This window comes from Papilio xuthus, unplaced genomic scaffold, assembly GCF_000836235.2.
Source record: "Papilio xuthus unplaced genomic scaffold, Pxut_1.1 DF826938.1, whole genome shotgun sequence".
Lineage (NCBI taxonomy): Eukaryota > Metazoa > Arthropoda > Insecta > Lepidoptera > Papilionidae > Papilio > Papilio xuthus.
The window spans coordinates 1,894,332-1,912,380 of NW_013531711.1; the positions used below are offsets into that span (position 1 = coordinate 1,894,332).

The 18,049-nt window shown below is 32.2% G+C and overlaps 2 protein-coding genes across 2 annotated transcripts in view; both read right to left on the minus strand.

Moving 5' to 3' along the window:
• boi (brother of ihog) overlaps positions 1-8,524 on the minus strand; it is a 33,328-nt gene extending 24,804 nt beyond the window's left edge. Inside the window, exon 1 of the mRNA XM_013317570.1 lies at positions 8,336-8,524. The gene's annotated coding sequence lies outside the window, so the exon portion shown is untranslated. The remainder of the gene's footprint in view (positions 1-8,335) is intronic.
• A 3,278-nt stretch (positions 8,525-11,802) lies between these two features.
• Grp170 (hypoxia up-regulated Grp170 co-chaperone protein) lies at positions 11,803-17,448 on the minus strand. Its single transcript, XM_013317432.1, has 9 exons — positions 17,286-17,448; positions 16,860-17,176; positions 16,555-16,697; positions 15,844-16,004; positions 15,449-15,603; positions 15,097-15,307; positions 14,679-14,911; positions 14,449-14,560; positions 11,803-14,329 (listed from the first exon to the last, which is right to left on the minus strand). The coding sequence occupies exons 1-9, from the start codon at positions 17,304-17,306 to the stop codon at positions 12,938-12,940; spliced, it is 2,745 nt and encodes a 914-aa protein (XP_013172886.1). The 5' UTR covers positions 17,307-17,448; the 3' UTR covers positions 11,803-12,937.
• Between the last annotated feature and the right edge of the window lie 601 nt (positions 17,449-18,049).

Here is an 18,049-nt window from a genome sequence, read left to right on the forward strand (position 1 = left end):
TTTGATGAGTCTAGTTTATCGTGTTTGTGTAAGTTTATTACATGTTATCCCTTTAATTTTCTTTGGGAAAATAGAGTTCCCGATATGTTGCACGGGTTTTTCGTTAGTAGAAAACAAGGGTGACTGACATCTGATACAAACTCGAAAAGTATAAATTGGGTCGCTTGTTATATAATTGTGTCTACGAGTCCCTCGAGATCTATTCTAATTTGATCCTGCAGATCGCTGCCGTAATTCCAATTCATCTATTACCCGATAAGATTAAGTCAACTCCAATTGATTTTTTAATTAAAATCTATGAAACGGTAAGAGATTAAAGGAAATTTATTCCTTTTGCAATGTTTTATTAAAAATGGACAAATACGAAGACAAATTAAAATTACTTTTAGTTGGTGTCAGAAATGTGTAATTGCAATGCAAATGCGTCTAAAAATTTATCTCAATTTCGTTTCGTAAAGAACTATTTTTTGTATCATTTCATTTCTAAATAACCCTTTTGTTGTCACCAAAAGTGTTACTTTTGTTCATTTTAAGAGCATTCTGATGTATGCACTCGTAAAGCTTTTCTTAGTAAAGTATGAAAACTTTGCTGCATTTTATAAAATAAGCAGAATGTATTCCATAAAAAGACAACAGCTGCAATCCTAACAGATTTTCAAGTTCTCAGATCATGCTCTTTGAGATAAATCCTTTGTGATTTATCCAAAGATCCCACGTAGAAAGTATTATTTCAGTAATTCAGTGAAAAGATACGAAGGCTTAGCATCGACTGTCTATTCTCTAATATAAAATGCAAAACAAATTTTATAGAACTAAAAAAGGCCACAAACATTGGTTTTAAGTTTCAGCACGATTTTTTATCAACGAAGAAGAAAAGTTAAGGAATTTTTCGTGTCATACCAATTTTTTTTTAAAGTAAAAGATTTTCTTTTTGTGTTTTTATTACTTTAATATTGTTAAAAATATGTGGTAGTTTTTTATCTGAGACACTTCTCTTAATCTGTTCAGAACAAAAACCAGAGAAAAGCAAACGAGACGTCCGAAAATGGAAAAATTTACGACCAATTTTTGTTCCATTGTTCGGAGAAAAATGTCCGCTCGGGCTGACAATAGCGCTTCTTAAATTACTCTTTCCTTGTCATTTTGTCATGACTTATTTAATAAACTACGGTAAAAGTACCTTTAGAATAAGTCAAATAATATTAATAATTTACATTACAACTTTTAAATATGTTTAAGACTAGCTGTTGCCCACGACTAACTGTCATCTGCGCGGTGTAAAAAAATCTTAATTAGTAGCCTACGCGCTCTTCTAGACCATATTCTATATCTTGCAGCCGTTCTGGAGATACCTTCAAACGAACATCCATCCAAACATGCGCTTTTATAATATAAGTATGAAATAAGAAGTAATATTAACGATATTATTTCAAACTCAAAACTTTACTTATAAATAACTTTAAAACATTAAAAGTAGATTTCAGATTTATAATACACAGATGTTTGTGAAGTTTGTTCTGAGGAATCGGCAATTATAATTCGGTTCAAAGTTGACGAATCGATTAGTCATTAAGTAGCCACTCAACCGGATAAGCAAACGCCTACGTTTGCCCAAACTTAGCCTCATTAATCAAGTCGCCTGAAATATGTATGATGTTTTCAGAACTCGCAAATACTTACCAAAAAAAACTTCCGTAGAGGAATGGAATACCGAAAAAGTTTTGTGATTTTTTTAAATTAAGTAAATAAAAAATCAAATTTAATTCACATTCTCGTTTTATCTTTTCTGCAATCCCGGAATTACGGACACAGTTTTTCACTCTTCTCATAATGATTACCAACTTCCATTAGGACTGGCATTAGGTAAAAAAATCTGAGACGTGTAATAAAACATAAAATGCTTATAAAATATAGCTCTCTACGGTGAGTTACAATTTTTCCCAAGTCGCTTAGTCGGCGGGTTTGCAAGTGCTTTCGCGGCGGGATGGCGTTAAGGTGGATTTATATGTGTTATTTAGCGTTGTACATCTAGCCATTGTCGGAGATATATTGTGAAATATATCGGGATACACGATGCTCGTGCGACTCGGAAGCGATTACGAGTCGTTTGATTTGTTACGTGTTTCAAAAACACCGTTAGGAAACGCAGTTTATTTTGTGCATTAAATTGATTATGACCATAAATCGTAACCTTTATATCGTTCTCACGATATCTAACATTTTTTCTTGAAACATAAACGTCAACATAAAGAAGTAAAATATACAAATAATACGTTTTCTTAAATCCGTTATAGTAAAATTATAGAACAGATATTTATTTCGATTTTTAGAAATGAGAGTAATTGATTCTTAAAGAACATTTGATATGTTCAATTTTCTTTCCCAACCGTACCTCTAGTAATTTCAAACAGAACAGAAAAACATATGTTTATAATTCTTACCAGTACTAAGTGGTATGCCTCACAAATCACGTACACATCTTCTTATCGTGGTGTCATACGATCGTAAACAGCCGCAGCGTGTAAAGCACACGAGACGAGTCCGCAATATAAAACTATAATTCATTATCAACATTCATTTGTTTACATGCGTACTAAATTAATTAACACTATTAAATCATAAGTAAACGTTGACAACCGCAGTGCCCACGCATATTTGTGCAAATATATCACCAAGATATATCTACTACTAGCTGTCGCCTGCGACTCCGTCCGCACGGAATTAGAAAACAAACAATTATTAGCCTTTGAGTTCTTCCACGCTATGCTATACACATCTATGCCAAATTTCATCATAATCCGTTCAGCCGTTCTGGAGATATCTTCAAACAAACATCCATCTACACATTTCTTTCTGATATTTTGTGCGTAGGTTACGCATGCATACCCTTTATATGGAGACAGGGTAGGAACATGATGATGATGATGAGAATAGTGACTACATACAAGTTAATACAACTCAGCAATACGTCTCAATCAAGATAGGCCGCTAAAGAATTCCAGCTTCAGAAATCCAACCAAACATTAGAATAATTTAGGGAACTACTAAGCCACTGTTTGCTTTTAGGCATCTACAGTTACGCTTGCAAGGCTAGGTAGCTTAGTATAAACCTATTTCACAATAACTAACCTCAAAAGCTCCCCAGAGAACCTTTATAAGTGAATATTAACAATATTTAATTTTTAATTTTATAATAAAAATACGAACAATTTTCGCCATTCCAGTAAAATGAAGGTCCAGAAATCGTCTAGTCTAGAGTCGCTAGAAATCGCAGACTCATGTTTCATGTTGATTAATAGTCACTTTTAAAATCCGTTTAATTAACATTCTTAGATTCAGCCTAGCTTTATTAATTTTTTTTGGTTCCCAGTCTTTTCTAAACTATTAATTTCATGTCCATGAAACATAAAAACAAATCATATAGCTGTAATAGTTATTAACACAAACTATCGCTTTATAGTACGTTCTCACAATGTTATATTGACCCCGAAGACCCCGAGCAAGTAACAATTTAGTACAAGAATACCGTTGTTGAATGATAATAAACTTGGTAATTCCAATAAATCGATTATACTTGATCTTGTGAACTAAAAAAATGACTAAAGACTTCGAGCCCTATTGTTATAGTCATTTTCAGATTGAAATAAATTAAATCTATACTCATAATATAAAGCGGAAGAGTTTGTTTGTTGTTTGTTAAACAAACAAACAAACTCTTCGCGCTATTCTACTGTTCCGATTAGAAAAAATATTTTTTGTTGGATAGTCCATTTATAAAGGAAGGCTTTAGGCTGTATAACATTACGCTGCGACCAATTGTTTTTTTTTTAATTCGCGGGCGACAGCTACTACTTAATATGTGGTTCTCCTAATATTCTAGCTGAATATCAGGGGTCCAGTAATTGTCTAGACACTTATTTTTTTTTATATATTTCTTTAAAACCTTATATTTTTATAACTATCAAGTGCTAATGATGTGGTTCTCAGCCAATCAAATTGATTGCTAGTTAAGAATTTTCATTCAATTGCCCATCGGAGCTTTAATTTTTTTTCTTTACGATGGTCGCCGGGATACAAACTGCCATGTACAGAAGGCATTCAAAGAAAAACCGTTGCAATTCGCGTTCCACGCTAACAGGTTAGACGAGAAACGAATGATTACCAGAAACATCATAATTGAGTTGTCCAAAGTACCCATACATTCTTGTTTCTTCCAAAAACTCATATTCGAAACCGTCTTTTATTACGCTGCAAAGTTGTTTACATTGTTTACCAAGTTTCCTACAAATCAGCTTCACCAATAAAATTATTTAATTCTTTCTAAAAATGACACATCGAAATTGAACGATTTGCTTCCGATTTTAAAGACTCGAAGAGAGATATAGCTTTTTTCAGACATTTTTTACTAATCATTACTAATATTATAAATATGAATGTTTAGATTAATGGATGGATGTTTGTTAGTTGTTCGTCTCTATATCCGAAAACGTTCCTTAAACAACCAAACAGAATCGAATGGCATTCCAAATCAAATTCGGCCGTAATTAAACTTGATTTGTTTTTATCAGACCAAGTTCGAAAAGCATAAAGCGATGTATTTCGAAATCGTTTATTGCCAACCGAAATGGAAGTTCGTTAAACGTGTCGATACATTTTTTATCAACTGCTTTGAAAGCTTATAATAATAGCCGCATGACGAACACATTTGAAGTTTTTATATCTTTTCGAAGTCTCATGTCGTAATATCTTCATTGCATTGATGAATTGTGTGTGATGGAATGAGAATGTTCATATAATTTTTGTGTCCAAGTGTGTGTGTTTGTGTAAGTCCAAGATACGAGTATATTATGCCTTAATTTACTCAAAAGAAACTGTTTTAAAAACGGTCGTGGTAAAATAGACGTGGCAATATTATGTTCACATTGCGCGACCAGTTATAACTGGTTGAAGTTACCTGAACATCATGTTTCATATTTCGAGACCGCGCCAACGGGTCAAAGTGAACAAAGTTTTCATCAACTCAGTACAATTAACATCAAATCGAATATCGATAATTCAACAACTTTATGTAAATAACCGAACCGACTTTAAATATATACTTTGAATAACATAGAACTTTAGTTATAAATTAAATCTTGCTGTGAACAGTTTTGATTGAGTTTAATTTGCATTCGAACAATTCTGGGTCCTTATAAATTATTACGATCAAAGAACTAGACCAAAAATTCTTAATTACAAATCGGTGAATTATAGCAGACTTTATTATTATTTAAAAGTGAAAGGTATTAAGGGTAATAAGATCCCACGACTTTTGATGGAGTAAAAAGAGGTCTTTGAGCCCTTTCCTATTGCAGCAAAAAAATATTTCGGTGACATTTTAATATGTATAAGAGTTGACAGTAACTTCGTCTGCGCGGAATTGGTAATAAAAATAGCCTACGTCACACGAGTATAGTGTAGCCGTTCAGTGGTTTCGGAGCCTATTCAATGCATAATTTTTCCTCTACATAATATTAGTATAGATTAGTATACCTTTAGAAGGTGACTCTATGCTTTTAATAGAAGAAAAAACCTTTTGAAATTATAGCATCTCCTTCTCAAGTCGTAAACATCATTTTAGGGTCCATAATGATCTGTCATCATACAAGAAAAATGGTCTTGCTTAAGATTATGTTTGGTAAATTACTCTTGTACATTCAGTGGTCTTGTTTTATCTAACACTATACTATACATAGAGTTTAACATTGTAGCATCAAAATGTATAGCAATTATTTTGGTACAACCGAGCGTGATATCGAAGCGCATACATCAAGTGGTCGAACAGTCACAAGCTGTCACAAGTATAATATATAGCGTTCATGTTCCCGAAATGTGACAATGAGTTTTCAAAAGCATTGCGGTAGTCAACGGAATTCCCTTAGATAAATGTATAGTAAAATGATTACAATAATTTGTATTTAAGAATGATTTTACCAATGGTTTCCAATAGATACTTCTTGCTGGCAACACCAGGTGGCAAGTACTACTTACATCGCTTGATCTTCTTATAAAATAAAATGAAGGCATACGGTACTGGTACGCTACATAGTGTAAAGTGATTTGCCAAAAGTTTTGATACTGGCAACATATTACACTGTCTCGTTTCACCATATCGTAAGATGATGCTAGGCTATATTACGCAAAGGGAACACTGGTAATTACCACTAGCAGATTCTTTGATAATTACCCAAATTAACCCCTTACTTAGAGTGATTGTGTGATTTACATGGTAAATACCAATGACCTGAACCACTTTCGCTTAGCAATAAATAACCTATCAACATAAGACCTTTATTACTGACAAGATGATCATAAGATTAATGATATTAGTAAAAAAGTTTGTCAAATAATCTGGTTAGTAATAACACGGGTTTATTAAAAATAAAATTATAATTTAGCCACAAAGATGTGACGATGGTTTAGTTGCAAAAATAAATCGAGACTCGACGTTCGGGACTTTTACTCGAATGAAAAATTATTTCGCGTTGCAAAGAAACTCTTTTGCACGATGTTTCGTGTCATTAAGAACGTAGAACATACGTGGCATTGGAAAAAAAAATACAATATTCATGAGTTTTAAACGGAGAAATTCTCAAACGCAACTACTGTTAGCCTTAGGTTTAGAAAATAAGACCTTATTAAAACTCTCTGCTTTTTGTTTTTATTTTTTTAACTAAATATTTTTTTCTTATAATATCTTATGGCCCATTGTTAAAGAGTTTCGAGTCTGTCTTCAGAACTAACTCCTCGATATTTTTTCTAAGAAGTCATTAATTTCGAATGACATAAGACGGTCAGATAATAAGATCTATTCAAATGTTCCAAATCACTTTTACTAAGGATACGCTTTCTTAGTATTTCGTTATCAGACAAAATCAATAAAATCTGTACACCAAAGCTTACCGACAAAGCTCCTAGAATTAGTTAACTGAAGTAAATGGAGAGCCCATAGAATACGTGAGAGATTTTTAGTCGATCGTAAAAATTCCGACTAAGGTTAGACCTCTAGTCTAAATGAAAAAAACCTCAAATCTTGTGTTAACCTTGAACCGGCTGTTATTGGGCATGTATTAGATAGGTATCTTCCACACAATTATTTCGTGCCGATTTTTTTATCTTACTGTTATTATAAATGCGAATATTTAGATGAATGTTTGTTTGAAGGTATCTCCGGAACGGCTGCATGTATCTTGCTGAAATTTGCCATAGATGTAGAACATAGTCGGAAAGAACACATAGGCTAATAATCAATTTTAGCGAGACGCGGGCGACAGCTAGTTTTTCATAAATCTTAAATTAAATAGCTAACAAACAGTGTTTACAAATCGTAAGAGTTCTCTGAAAGCTATCAGGATATTTCTTAGAGCGAATTACACTTAATTGTTGGTGCTGGACATATGTAAATGTTTCAGAAAAATCATCATATTTGTTGACAAACATAGCATTGTCAATGTTAACACTTCATTAACTTGCTTCTGTACAAAGCAACAAGTCTACAGATTTGTCGTTTGCATAATTTTGTTTCCAAATATTGACCATAGCTACGATGATACCATAATTGCAAACAACATTAAATTAGTAGGTAACGAAACTGTAACTATTAATAAATGTAAAACGTTATTAATAACAACAAAACATAACTCACACCCTAACCCAGAAGGGTAGACAGATCACGGACCTCCACTTGGCGCGGTTCGGACACATCTCTATCGCTTCTACATTAATACATCTAGTTATTTAATGAATTAAATTATTCTTCTACGTATATGCTCCATTAGTAAACATTAACTTTGGGTTTTGCCGTGTCTTTGCAATTTTTGCGAAAAGTGATTGTACCAATTTTATGGTTTGAAATATAGAATCCCTAATTTTATTTCTTTTTCGCTCATAAACACGTAGGTACCCTGTATGGGTGTAAAAGAAAATAAAGTTGTAAAGTATTAACATAATATTTTATTGAATAATATATCTACTTTAGAACCTAAAAATAAAATCTTGTTGGTAATATTCATTCCATTTTATATCTTGTATCTATTATGGTATATCATATAACATGTAAAACAGTACGTGTTTATTATTGTGTGATTAACGATACATGACAAACAATTCATTGTTGTATGACCATTTTCAGTTTGAATAAAAACAACGGAACTATCGTTTCTAAATATAAGGGTAAGGCCCTTTTTTCTAACTTGGCTCCAATCTTGAATAACACGCAAGGTGCGCAGGAGTCAAATAACTGAGGTACACTGCATTCTTAAAAGAGGGACGGGTGAGGGATAGCTTGCATTCTTACCGTTTTCAGGTCTTCGTTGTCAACACACAAATATTCAAAAACACAATCTCATCATTCACTTAGTCATACCAGTTTTTTTCACACACAAATTAATGTATTTGTTTAACAAAACGCCGGAATTAAAACTCACACTGTTAAAAAACATACACAACTAACTCACCGATACACAACAACTAAACTGGATTCTTTTGGCTCGCTGTTCGCTTGCCGGTCGGGCGCGCGGAATGCTATCGCTCTGACTCTTTCTGTCGCGGTATTAAATTACATCGGTCTCGTTCTAATGGAGAAAGGCGCCAATGGACGGCGCGGGCGCCGACTGTTTCCTTCGGGATGGGTTTCGACAAAACAAAAGCCCTGATGAAAAAAGCAATAGCCTGGATGTTGCCGGACCAAGGTGCGTCCATCATTATACTATTTCATTTAAGATACTTACAAGATCAGCTTGTCAATATTTTAACAAATATTTAATGGTAAACACTGCATTTTGTCATTTTTTAACTAGGTTTTTTTTTTCCATCCCAATAATTGCTTAGTCTATTTATTTTTGGTACAATAAAAGTACAATACATATTATTCCACTCGTGTTACATACCTATAACTGAAAATATATAACACCTAGACTACATTCCGTAACTCTTGGTGCAGTGGCATGGTTAATCTACGCTCCAATGCATTTGGATAATGGAAAGTGGATTGACCTCTCCTGTCGACATCTTGTTGTTGGTGCTGGCAACATTATTTATTCCAATTTATTTATTAGTAATTTTTTTTAAATGGCCTGATTTAAACATGATAATACCTCACGTAAAGCTTACTGGGATCATAACTTCATATTGTTAAACACGTCAAATTCAAATTGTTAATGCAATTCACCGTATAAAAAATATAAATAATAGTTTAAGAAATTAACAGTCATGTTATAATCAGAGGTAATTTGAAATGTAGTCAGTAAAGTACGAATCAGAGTCTTTTTAAACTCGAAGACGATTAAACACACCCAACAATCAATAAAGAGAAGTAACGGAACTGTTGGAACAAAATGGTAACAAACTTTAAATTGTGGCTACTTTATCAACAACGTTTGTTTGCAATGCAGTGTGTCTGACAGAATAAGTTTATAAGCTTTCAGATATTTTCAAAATATCTGGCACAAATAGAATATTATTGTAGGAGATTTTTATGAAACGAAACACATTCGAAATAACAAAGGTAGCGAAAGCTTTATTTTTTTCTTTTCCTTATTTTCTAACTTAATTATAATTTGTTTGCTATCTATTCATAGTTAATAAAATCAACAATTCTTTTAGTGAAATATTTTTCGTCACCAAAATAAAATTTGACGTTAATTTTGTCTAAAAAATGTACAAAAACTTGCCGTTGTTCAGAAATCATCAATTTTAATTTTGTCAGCTCAGTGGAATTCCACTTTGTATTATGATGGATGGGACAATTAACTTAGGCTCTGGATGGATTTAATTAATCGACCCTTTGAACTGCTTCCAAATCACGGTTAGGTTACATTGCATTTTCTTTATTTATTTGTTACTGAGAAAATTTATCAATTACTTTTTTTACACTACTGGCGCATATTTTAAACGGGGTCATCGATATATTTATTTAAAAAATAAAATTCAAACTAATCATGTTTTCATGATAAATTAATTCACAAATTACGAAAAGCAACGTACATGTAGCCTTTGCTGGGATGGGTGTTTACTTTTAAATCTTAGGATTTGGTCCATCATAATAGTGAGATATTCGAAACTTATAATTTAAACATTTGTCCTAAACAATATAAATTAATTTAAACACGATCCTTTATCTGTGGAGTATTTAGAGAATAAAGCTTTCTGGATTAAATACTTAGTAAAGATAAAATTTGTTTGATGGCATTAGGACGCAGTTTCGCCTTATTTTATCTACTCCTGACTCCTTATTTGAAACGTATTAATATTACAGATAAAAAATTGTTATCTACACACTAGACTAGAATAAAGTTGTCTATGTTTGAGCGGGAACACTTATAAGCAGCTTACTTCATGACATAGATCGTGCAAACATTTTGCAGTGAAAAAACTTCTGTAGAGAATATTCCGAGACATGCATACTTAAGTGTAACCTTTTACATATGATGTACAATGTGGCAGTGATTAAATGAATTCCACAACCAAATTAAATCGAAAGAAATGTTTACAAAGCAATGATCTTCTGAACGGACTAGACGTTTTTTGCACAAAGTGACTTAGTAGTTGTTTGTATGTGTTTTGGATTTGGAGTCTCCTAATCCCGATTGCAATTGTTTTTCTTTCGGGTTACTATAAATTGTTAGGAGTACTTATGTCTTAGTTAACAGCAGTCAAGTAGCTATTGGTATATTTATTTATTTGTAGCAAAAAAACTGTTTTTTTTTTAGTAAAGTCATACTTGCGTAATTTTCTCTTAACTAGTTCTGTAGATATTTTTTAATTAGTTGTTTGTCACACTGGACACAATCGAATTAAGGGTTAAACACTTTTTATAGCAGAAAACTTCGTCATTAATGTAATTATTGTATTTTATTCTAATCAAATGATAACAGCATTAAAATCTTGAACATTTCAACGGTAACAAGGCACAATAAACCAGTTTTGTTCAACTTATCGTTTGATTATTCGCTCCGTTATATTGCAATTTTAAACTAATTAAACATCAGCAAGGAATATCACTCAAAGAGCCTTTGCAAAATCATTTGAGCTTTTCATCTAAGCTGCGAATTGGCCCTTCTATTGATGTTGGGCCTTTTAATCAAAACTACAGAACTAATTTGTACGAAAGGAAATTCGCCTTTTATTTACAAAGATTTCTATTTTACTTTATCAGTGCTGCGACTTTTAAATTCTTACGCTATATGCTTATATTTTAGTGAGTAAAACGAAAAATGAACAAACATGCATTGCGTTCAAAATGTCACATCGCACAGAATAAACTTTCTACTAGAGTTGGTCCAGATGGTTAAATAATTAACTAATGGTTTGGAAAAATATAAATGAATTTGAATCTCAATTTTATTTATTGATTTAGCTATAGTCCGCTTTCTGTATTTTACTGATGACTTACCGTGGGTTTCCGAGTCCAAAATATCCGTTTAAAACGTATCGTTATCTCTGTTTTGTCAAAGATATTGAAAGAGGTAATTATATATGTTTTTTAGAGATTTTGATGTCAGAAACCCACGTTAAAAGCGGTAGGCAACGATCTGTAACTTACTTATAGCAGATGATTATGAACCCCTAGCTTTATCCCACTTCGTTTAATAAAAAATAAATGGGTAAACAGTTTTTTTCTATTACATATTAATTTGGATCCCAAAAATGCAAGTATCAATTATTAAGTTTTTTTTTTCTCAGTAATAAATTCATACTTTTAGCAACTGTTATTTACGTTTTGCTGTTATGAAGTTGAGATAAGAAGAAATAAAAACAACAATCTAATGTTCGTTCAATAATTTATTTTCATTTGCGACTGGGTAATGATAGTTAACAAATCTCAAAGACGTAAAACTACACGAACTGTTTTCTGATACCAAAAAAAATACCTAAAGAAGCAACATTTATTTAAAAAAAAACAAGAAAACATACGATAAATACAATTTTAGGTTAATCGTATATTGAAATCTTATCGTAATTGATTTATAGAGTACGCGTCATTAGAGAGATCCACTAAATCTTATAATAATAATCTAAACATTTATAATAATAGATTATAGTGTTAGTATAAATGCACAATTTTACAGATATACGTATTGTTAAAACAAAAAAATCTTCATTCGCAACCCCATAGTGTATTTTTTTTAAATACTGATAAACAAAATATACATTTACTAAATCCATTAACATCTAGATAAAACAACCCATTTTTTCTACCCAATTAAAAAAAAAACTATAGTATTGGTAACAGAAAAACAGTCCCAAACTCGCAAAATTACATTCACCTATATCACATTTTGAATTAAGACATACGCTCGCGTTATCAAGTTGGGGTTCATTGCATAATATTATAGAACATTCTGGAACGCCGCTCTTGTTAATCAAATAAATATATAAAAAAAATACCATAGCCAATTTACCTATTTTATGACAAACCATAGACGAGGAGTGTTTAAAAAAACAGATTATAAATTTGTACTAATAATATTTTGAAATGAAAATATTTAAATAATACAAACAAAATTTGTAGGATAATTTTAGTTGAAAATTATAGCATTTTTAATATAACTCAACGTCTATGTTATGTCAATATTGACAGCGATAGGAAATAAAAAAAGGCGGCGAATAATCATAGTTGAGATTTTCATCTTGAGTTGAACTTGTTCGCTCTTCATATACCTGCAGTGAAACTCTTCACTTAATATTTAAAAAAAAAACATTTATTGTGATGTAACACTTTAAACTTATTTTTTTTACAGGAATAAAGTATTTTACTCAAACACTATCAACTACAGAACATAGCCTCTATTACCTAACATACTTTTGTGCGAGACTGTATATACGAAAAGTGAACAAATTCCATATGTTTGTCAATGTAAAAAATAAATTAGACTAATAAATTAAATTTGAAAACCTATTATAATTCGGAATGTTCAGGATTCTCATCAGATATCTGCAGTGTTTCCTCACCACCGGTATCTTCTTTCTGTTCCGGAAGAACTTCTGGTTTCTCTGTCTTCTCCGCTCTGTCTGCTGTATCAGGGGTGGCTTCTTTTTCGTTCTCTATTACGGTTTCAGTTTTATTATCAGAGTCTTTCTTTACGGGTTTCTTCGGCCGCCATATCTTCATCTTGTTGACGAGATATTTTACTTCCCTGTCGAGATTAGACATTTTCTCTCGAATGCTGTCAACAGTCAATTTTATATCTTCATTTTTCTTCAATTGATTCTGATCTTCAATTGACTTGGTCAGCCAAGATTGTGTCTCCATGATTTTCTTTTCCAAAACATCAATTTCAACATCCGTAAACACATCGCGTTCAGAATTAGTGTCTTTAGTTAAATTCTTTGCCATTTTAAGAAATTCTTGAGAAGAATTAAGCATTTTACGGATCGCAGCAACGGCATCAGGTCTCTCCCTATGTTCCCAATTTTTATAGAAAATGGGATTAGTTTTCTCTCTCAACAGAGCTAGTTTTGATTCATATGTCTCTGTATCAGCTTCGTAACCTTCATCGTACAACCATTCTGATGTTTCACTGCATAACTTTTTAATTTCCTCAATTTGTTCCTGAGTACCACATTCGGCATATTCGTCCATATCTATTTTCAACTGAGCGTCGACAACGAAAGCTTCTAGATTATTCAAAGCGGATTCTCTCTCGACTCGTTTCCTATCAATCATATTCAATTCTTTGATTTTGTTTTTAGATTCTTTGAATTGATCCTGTGACAATGGTTGCAAATTTAATATCTGTTCCTCATTTTTAATTGGTTCTTTTAGTACAACCACTTTAGGTTTAGGTTTGCTTTCAGTTTCAGTTGCGTTTTGTTTCTCTGTAGTTGTTTCATTTGCCTTAGTTTCATTCTTTTCTGATTCTTTTGGTTTATCTTCTGCCTTTTCTTCAACTTTTTCTAGTGTTTCAGAATCTGAGCTAAATAGTTTACTGATTGTGCTTCCTATTTTAGACAGAGTGCTGTCTTTATCATTATCTTCTTCAGTCACAGTTTTTTCGGCTACAAATTCGACATTCACCAAATTGAGGATACCAGAATCGTCCATATTGAAATGGGCTTTAATACCTTTATGTTCAACATTATCTCCAGTATGTTTTGCGAGAGCCTCACTAACACCAGACAGAATAACCTGACTTAGGTTTAGAGAACCAATGTATTTCAATTCTGTAGATGGTATATGATCAAGCTCAGCATAGTTAACATTGAAAGAGAAGTCATCGGTGTGTTTATTGAAAGTTATTACCTTCTTTTGTGGATAAGGATTCATGGGACCAAACAATGTTCTCCTGATCTGAAATAAAAAAAATTACCTTTTACTATTTATTCAATTATTATGTGTTTTCAAAGAGCTGTATAAGTATTAAGCAATCATGAAATTATCATAATTTTAAGAGGTTATAAAATACATACCAATTTCTCATTGCCATCAACATTTCTGGTGAAAACGACCTGTATGGGCAGTAAGACCGCATCGCGGACGTTCAATGGAGCAACCTTGTAACCAGTAGCCAGAGATGCCGCCCTACAAAATAAAACAATTGCAACTTTATACAAAGTTATTATAACAAAAGGAAATTGAAAGAGAAATTTAGCACAAATGAAGTAAAAAACAATAGTAATTTATTTCATAAATATCTTACCTATACACAGCTCCCATGGTAGCGGCTTCATCAGCATTGATGGATCGAGCTGGTTCATGTCCCACCACTTTACGCAGAGCTTCGTGCACGGCAGGCGCCCGGGCTGCGCCTCCAGCCAGCACCAACTTCGCCCCCTCTCCGGAACCCGCAGCAGATGCTACCGCACGTTGGATAACTCCTGATACCCTACTCCATAAATCTGAACAAAGCTCTTCAAACTCCGCCCGGGTCACCTATAAAGTAAAGCAAAAACTGACTTATTGAACCTATGATTATGTTTGATTTAACATTAGGACTGATTTCCCTGCTTTGTACTAACAAAGAGTTCTTACTGTAATATATAATAGTACATAGAATAAAAAACAAAATAAAAATTAATATCCTATTTATAAAAAATATATTTAAAAACAGTACTCACCAGAACCTTAAAGTCTTTATCATCCAAGAGATTTTCAATCTGTGCATAATGTTCTGTATTAGCAGACAACACAATTTTCAATCTTTCCGCTTCTCTCAGTAATTTTTCCATAGCCCTGGGGGATGCTCTGACGTCACCGCCACCGTTCGCCAGCCAAGCCTTGATCAAATGCTCGCGAAGACGCAACGTCATTTCGAAACCACCCAAAGTCCTATCAAATGAAGACAAATTCTTGAAAATTTGTTTCACCGCTTTAAAAATCATTTTAAATTGCAAATAATATTAAACAAAAAAAGAAGATAGAACGAAAGAAATAACAGTTTTTGTATAAATTATATTAACGCTATATTACCTGTCAAATCCAACACCAATAACTTGCAATTGTGGTACAGTCTCCACATAACCCTTCTCCTTTATCTTGACAGTTTTGTACTCGACCAGAGCCGCTTTGGTTGATACAGCTCCCATGTCATAGAACAGTGTGTACCAAGCTGTCTCATTGATTTCCTGACAAATAATAAAAAACATAATGAACAGAATATTCAATTAAGTACATTTTACATTAATTTTATAGAAATTTAGCTATTAAAAAAACCATTTAAATATATTAAACAGAAAAATCTTGAATTAATTGAAGAGAAATCAAAATACATCAAACATTTAAAAAAATTAAAGGATACCGAAATTTTTTTATGATGTCAAATAATTAAATGCTATTAATATTGTTCCTATGTTGGATATACTCACTTTCCGTCTAAATATTCCATAGTTAATACCAATAGCAGTATAATCATTGATAAGTTGCAGTACATTAAGTCCCGCCAAAGCCGCTGCATCCTTAAGAGCTCTCCTTTCAGCTTGATTGAAGTATCCAGGCACAGTGATTACACATTCACTAATAGGTTGTCCTAAAAATACATAATCCTATTGCAATGATATTAAAAAAAATATCCTTTTTAAGAACAAGCTTTTATTATGTTCTTGTAAATTGAAAAAACAAAAAATTTTAAAAAGATTGTAAAGACTAGTCAAATGAGGCCAAACTCAATGCGGTTGTGTTGTTTAAATGGGAATCAGCACTATCTTTCAGCTCAAGAGAAATGGATCAATTTAATTTACATGATTTGCAAACATCAGGACAGGTGAAACTAAATAAAACCTATCATAAGACAAAGCCTTACAAGGTTGAATAGTTATTTATTTAGTTAGTCTGAGAATTTCCTGTAGAAATTGGGTTAGGGATAATTATCAATTATTTTTAAACTCCCAAAAGTTAAACAAAACTTCTGACACAAAGCAAAATTTTTAGCTTTTTTTGGATTACATTCATTCAATCTATTTTTTTTTTGCGCATAGTAAAGTGAAAAATAAATTAGGCTTCAGTTATTGTTCTATAAACCTGTTAAACATTAACAAGTTTTCAATTAATCCTATTAACAGAATAAAAAAAGTACATACCATGACTGATTTCAGCAAACTCCTTTGCCTTGGCTAAAAGTTGAGCAACAAGTTCTTCTGGGGTAAACTTTGTGTTCTCATCATGTACAAAAATGGGAGTACCACGGTCAGATGCCACCAAATCATAATATGGGAACCTCTCCCTATAACATTAATAATTAGGTTAGAAAACTGAATTTATAATATGATTAAGAAAAAACATTTTTTTTTTTATTTTTGAATTGTATTTCCCTCTACTTCTACATTAATTTGGATACAATAATTGAGCAATTATATGTTGCTTTATATTGTAGTATAAGTCTTACTTGTATGCTTTCACCAATGGATGATCAAATGACTTCCCCAACAAATCTAAGAAAAATTTGTATGTGTTCTTGGGGAATCTTACACCCACATTAACAGCGTCTTCTCCAAATGTTCTCACACCATCTCGAAATGCAACCACAGCCGGCGTCTTGCGTTTAGATTCCTTATTTAAAACAATCTCCATAGGTACACCAGGTGACACGATGCCTATTTTCATCCATTCCGATCCCAAATCAATAGATATCACTGCCGCACCTTCCGCATTTTGACTTAGAAGTAGTGTTAGCAGTATGGAACACAAAATAGTATACATTTTCTGTGAAAGAAATATAATTTATCAAATAAAGAATACACCGATACACATTACCGATTCCGGAAAATGTCTGTCAAATGATTTCTTTGAACAGAAAATAAAATGTACTTACAACATTTAGATCCATCCTCATACAAGAAATAACATGTATCTGATTAATGAACTAAATCACTTGTCTTATAATACTTTAATTGTTAGAAATTCTAGCACATTATTGTTTAATAAAGTGGGCCAGCTAGTTAAGTCCACGTCAAGTTTAACGTGTTTTCTTCTTTCTGGATAAGAATATTGTTGCCATTATAAAGAGACTTATATGACGTATACAGATTGTATTTTATGTTCAAGTAGGAGTTCAAAGAGGATTCATTTCCGTGAAGATTATTGATTATAATAAATAATCTTCACGAAATAAATAAGCATACTGATTACATATGATTAATTTATATAGAGATGTGTTTTTTTAAATGGCTTAGCTTTAGGTTGTTCAACTTTTTTCTGTTCTCATATTCATTTAACTTACAGCTCGAGGTAATACACGTAAGTGGAAGTTACAAAAGATATGAAAGTATATAATTAATACGATTTTGGTTGGAACAAGTCTATTGATTTTTAGAAAATCTTTAGTTGGAATGTTCGTACATAAAAATAAATTATTTTTAGACTTTAACGCACACATAAGATTAACGTGTCAGTTTCAGGCATGCGAAACTCTATTAGTCTATGGTACAAATTGAACGCAAACGGAGAGCCTCCATCTTGAAAATTGTGTCTATCCCACTCATAAGTTTCTCTATAATTTTTGGGCTGTTTAAAAAAAAAACCATAGTGCATATGAATAAATTGTGATTTAAAAATTTATAATTTCTTTATATTTAA

What these genes read in the sequence shown, in the direction of transcription:
- Grp170 (XM_013317432.1), bottom strand. Translation starts at nt 17,306, where the DNA reads ATGAGGATGGATCTAAATGTT. An exon ending in ATAAAGACTTTAAGGTTCTG is followed by an intron (nt 14,912 to 15,096) that starts GTGAGTACTGTT and finishes TTTACTTTATAG; the next exon opens with GTGACCCGGGCGGAGTTTGA. An exon ending in TTGATGGCAATGAGAAATTG is followed by an intron (nt 14,330 to 14,448) that starts GTATGTATTTTA and finishes TTTTTATTTCAG; the next exon opens with ATCAGGAGAACATTGTTTGG.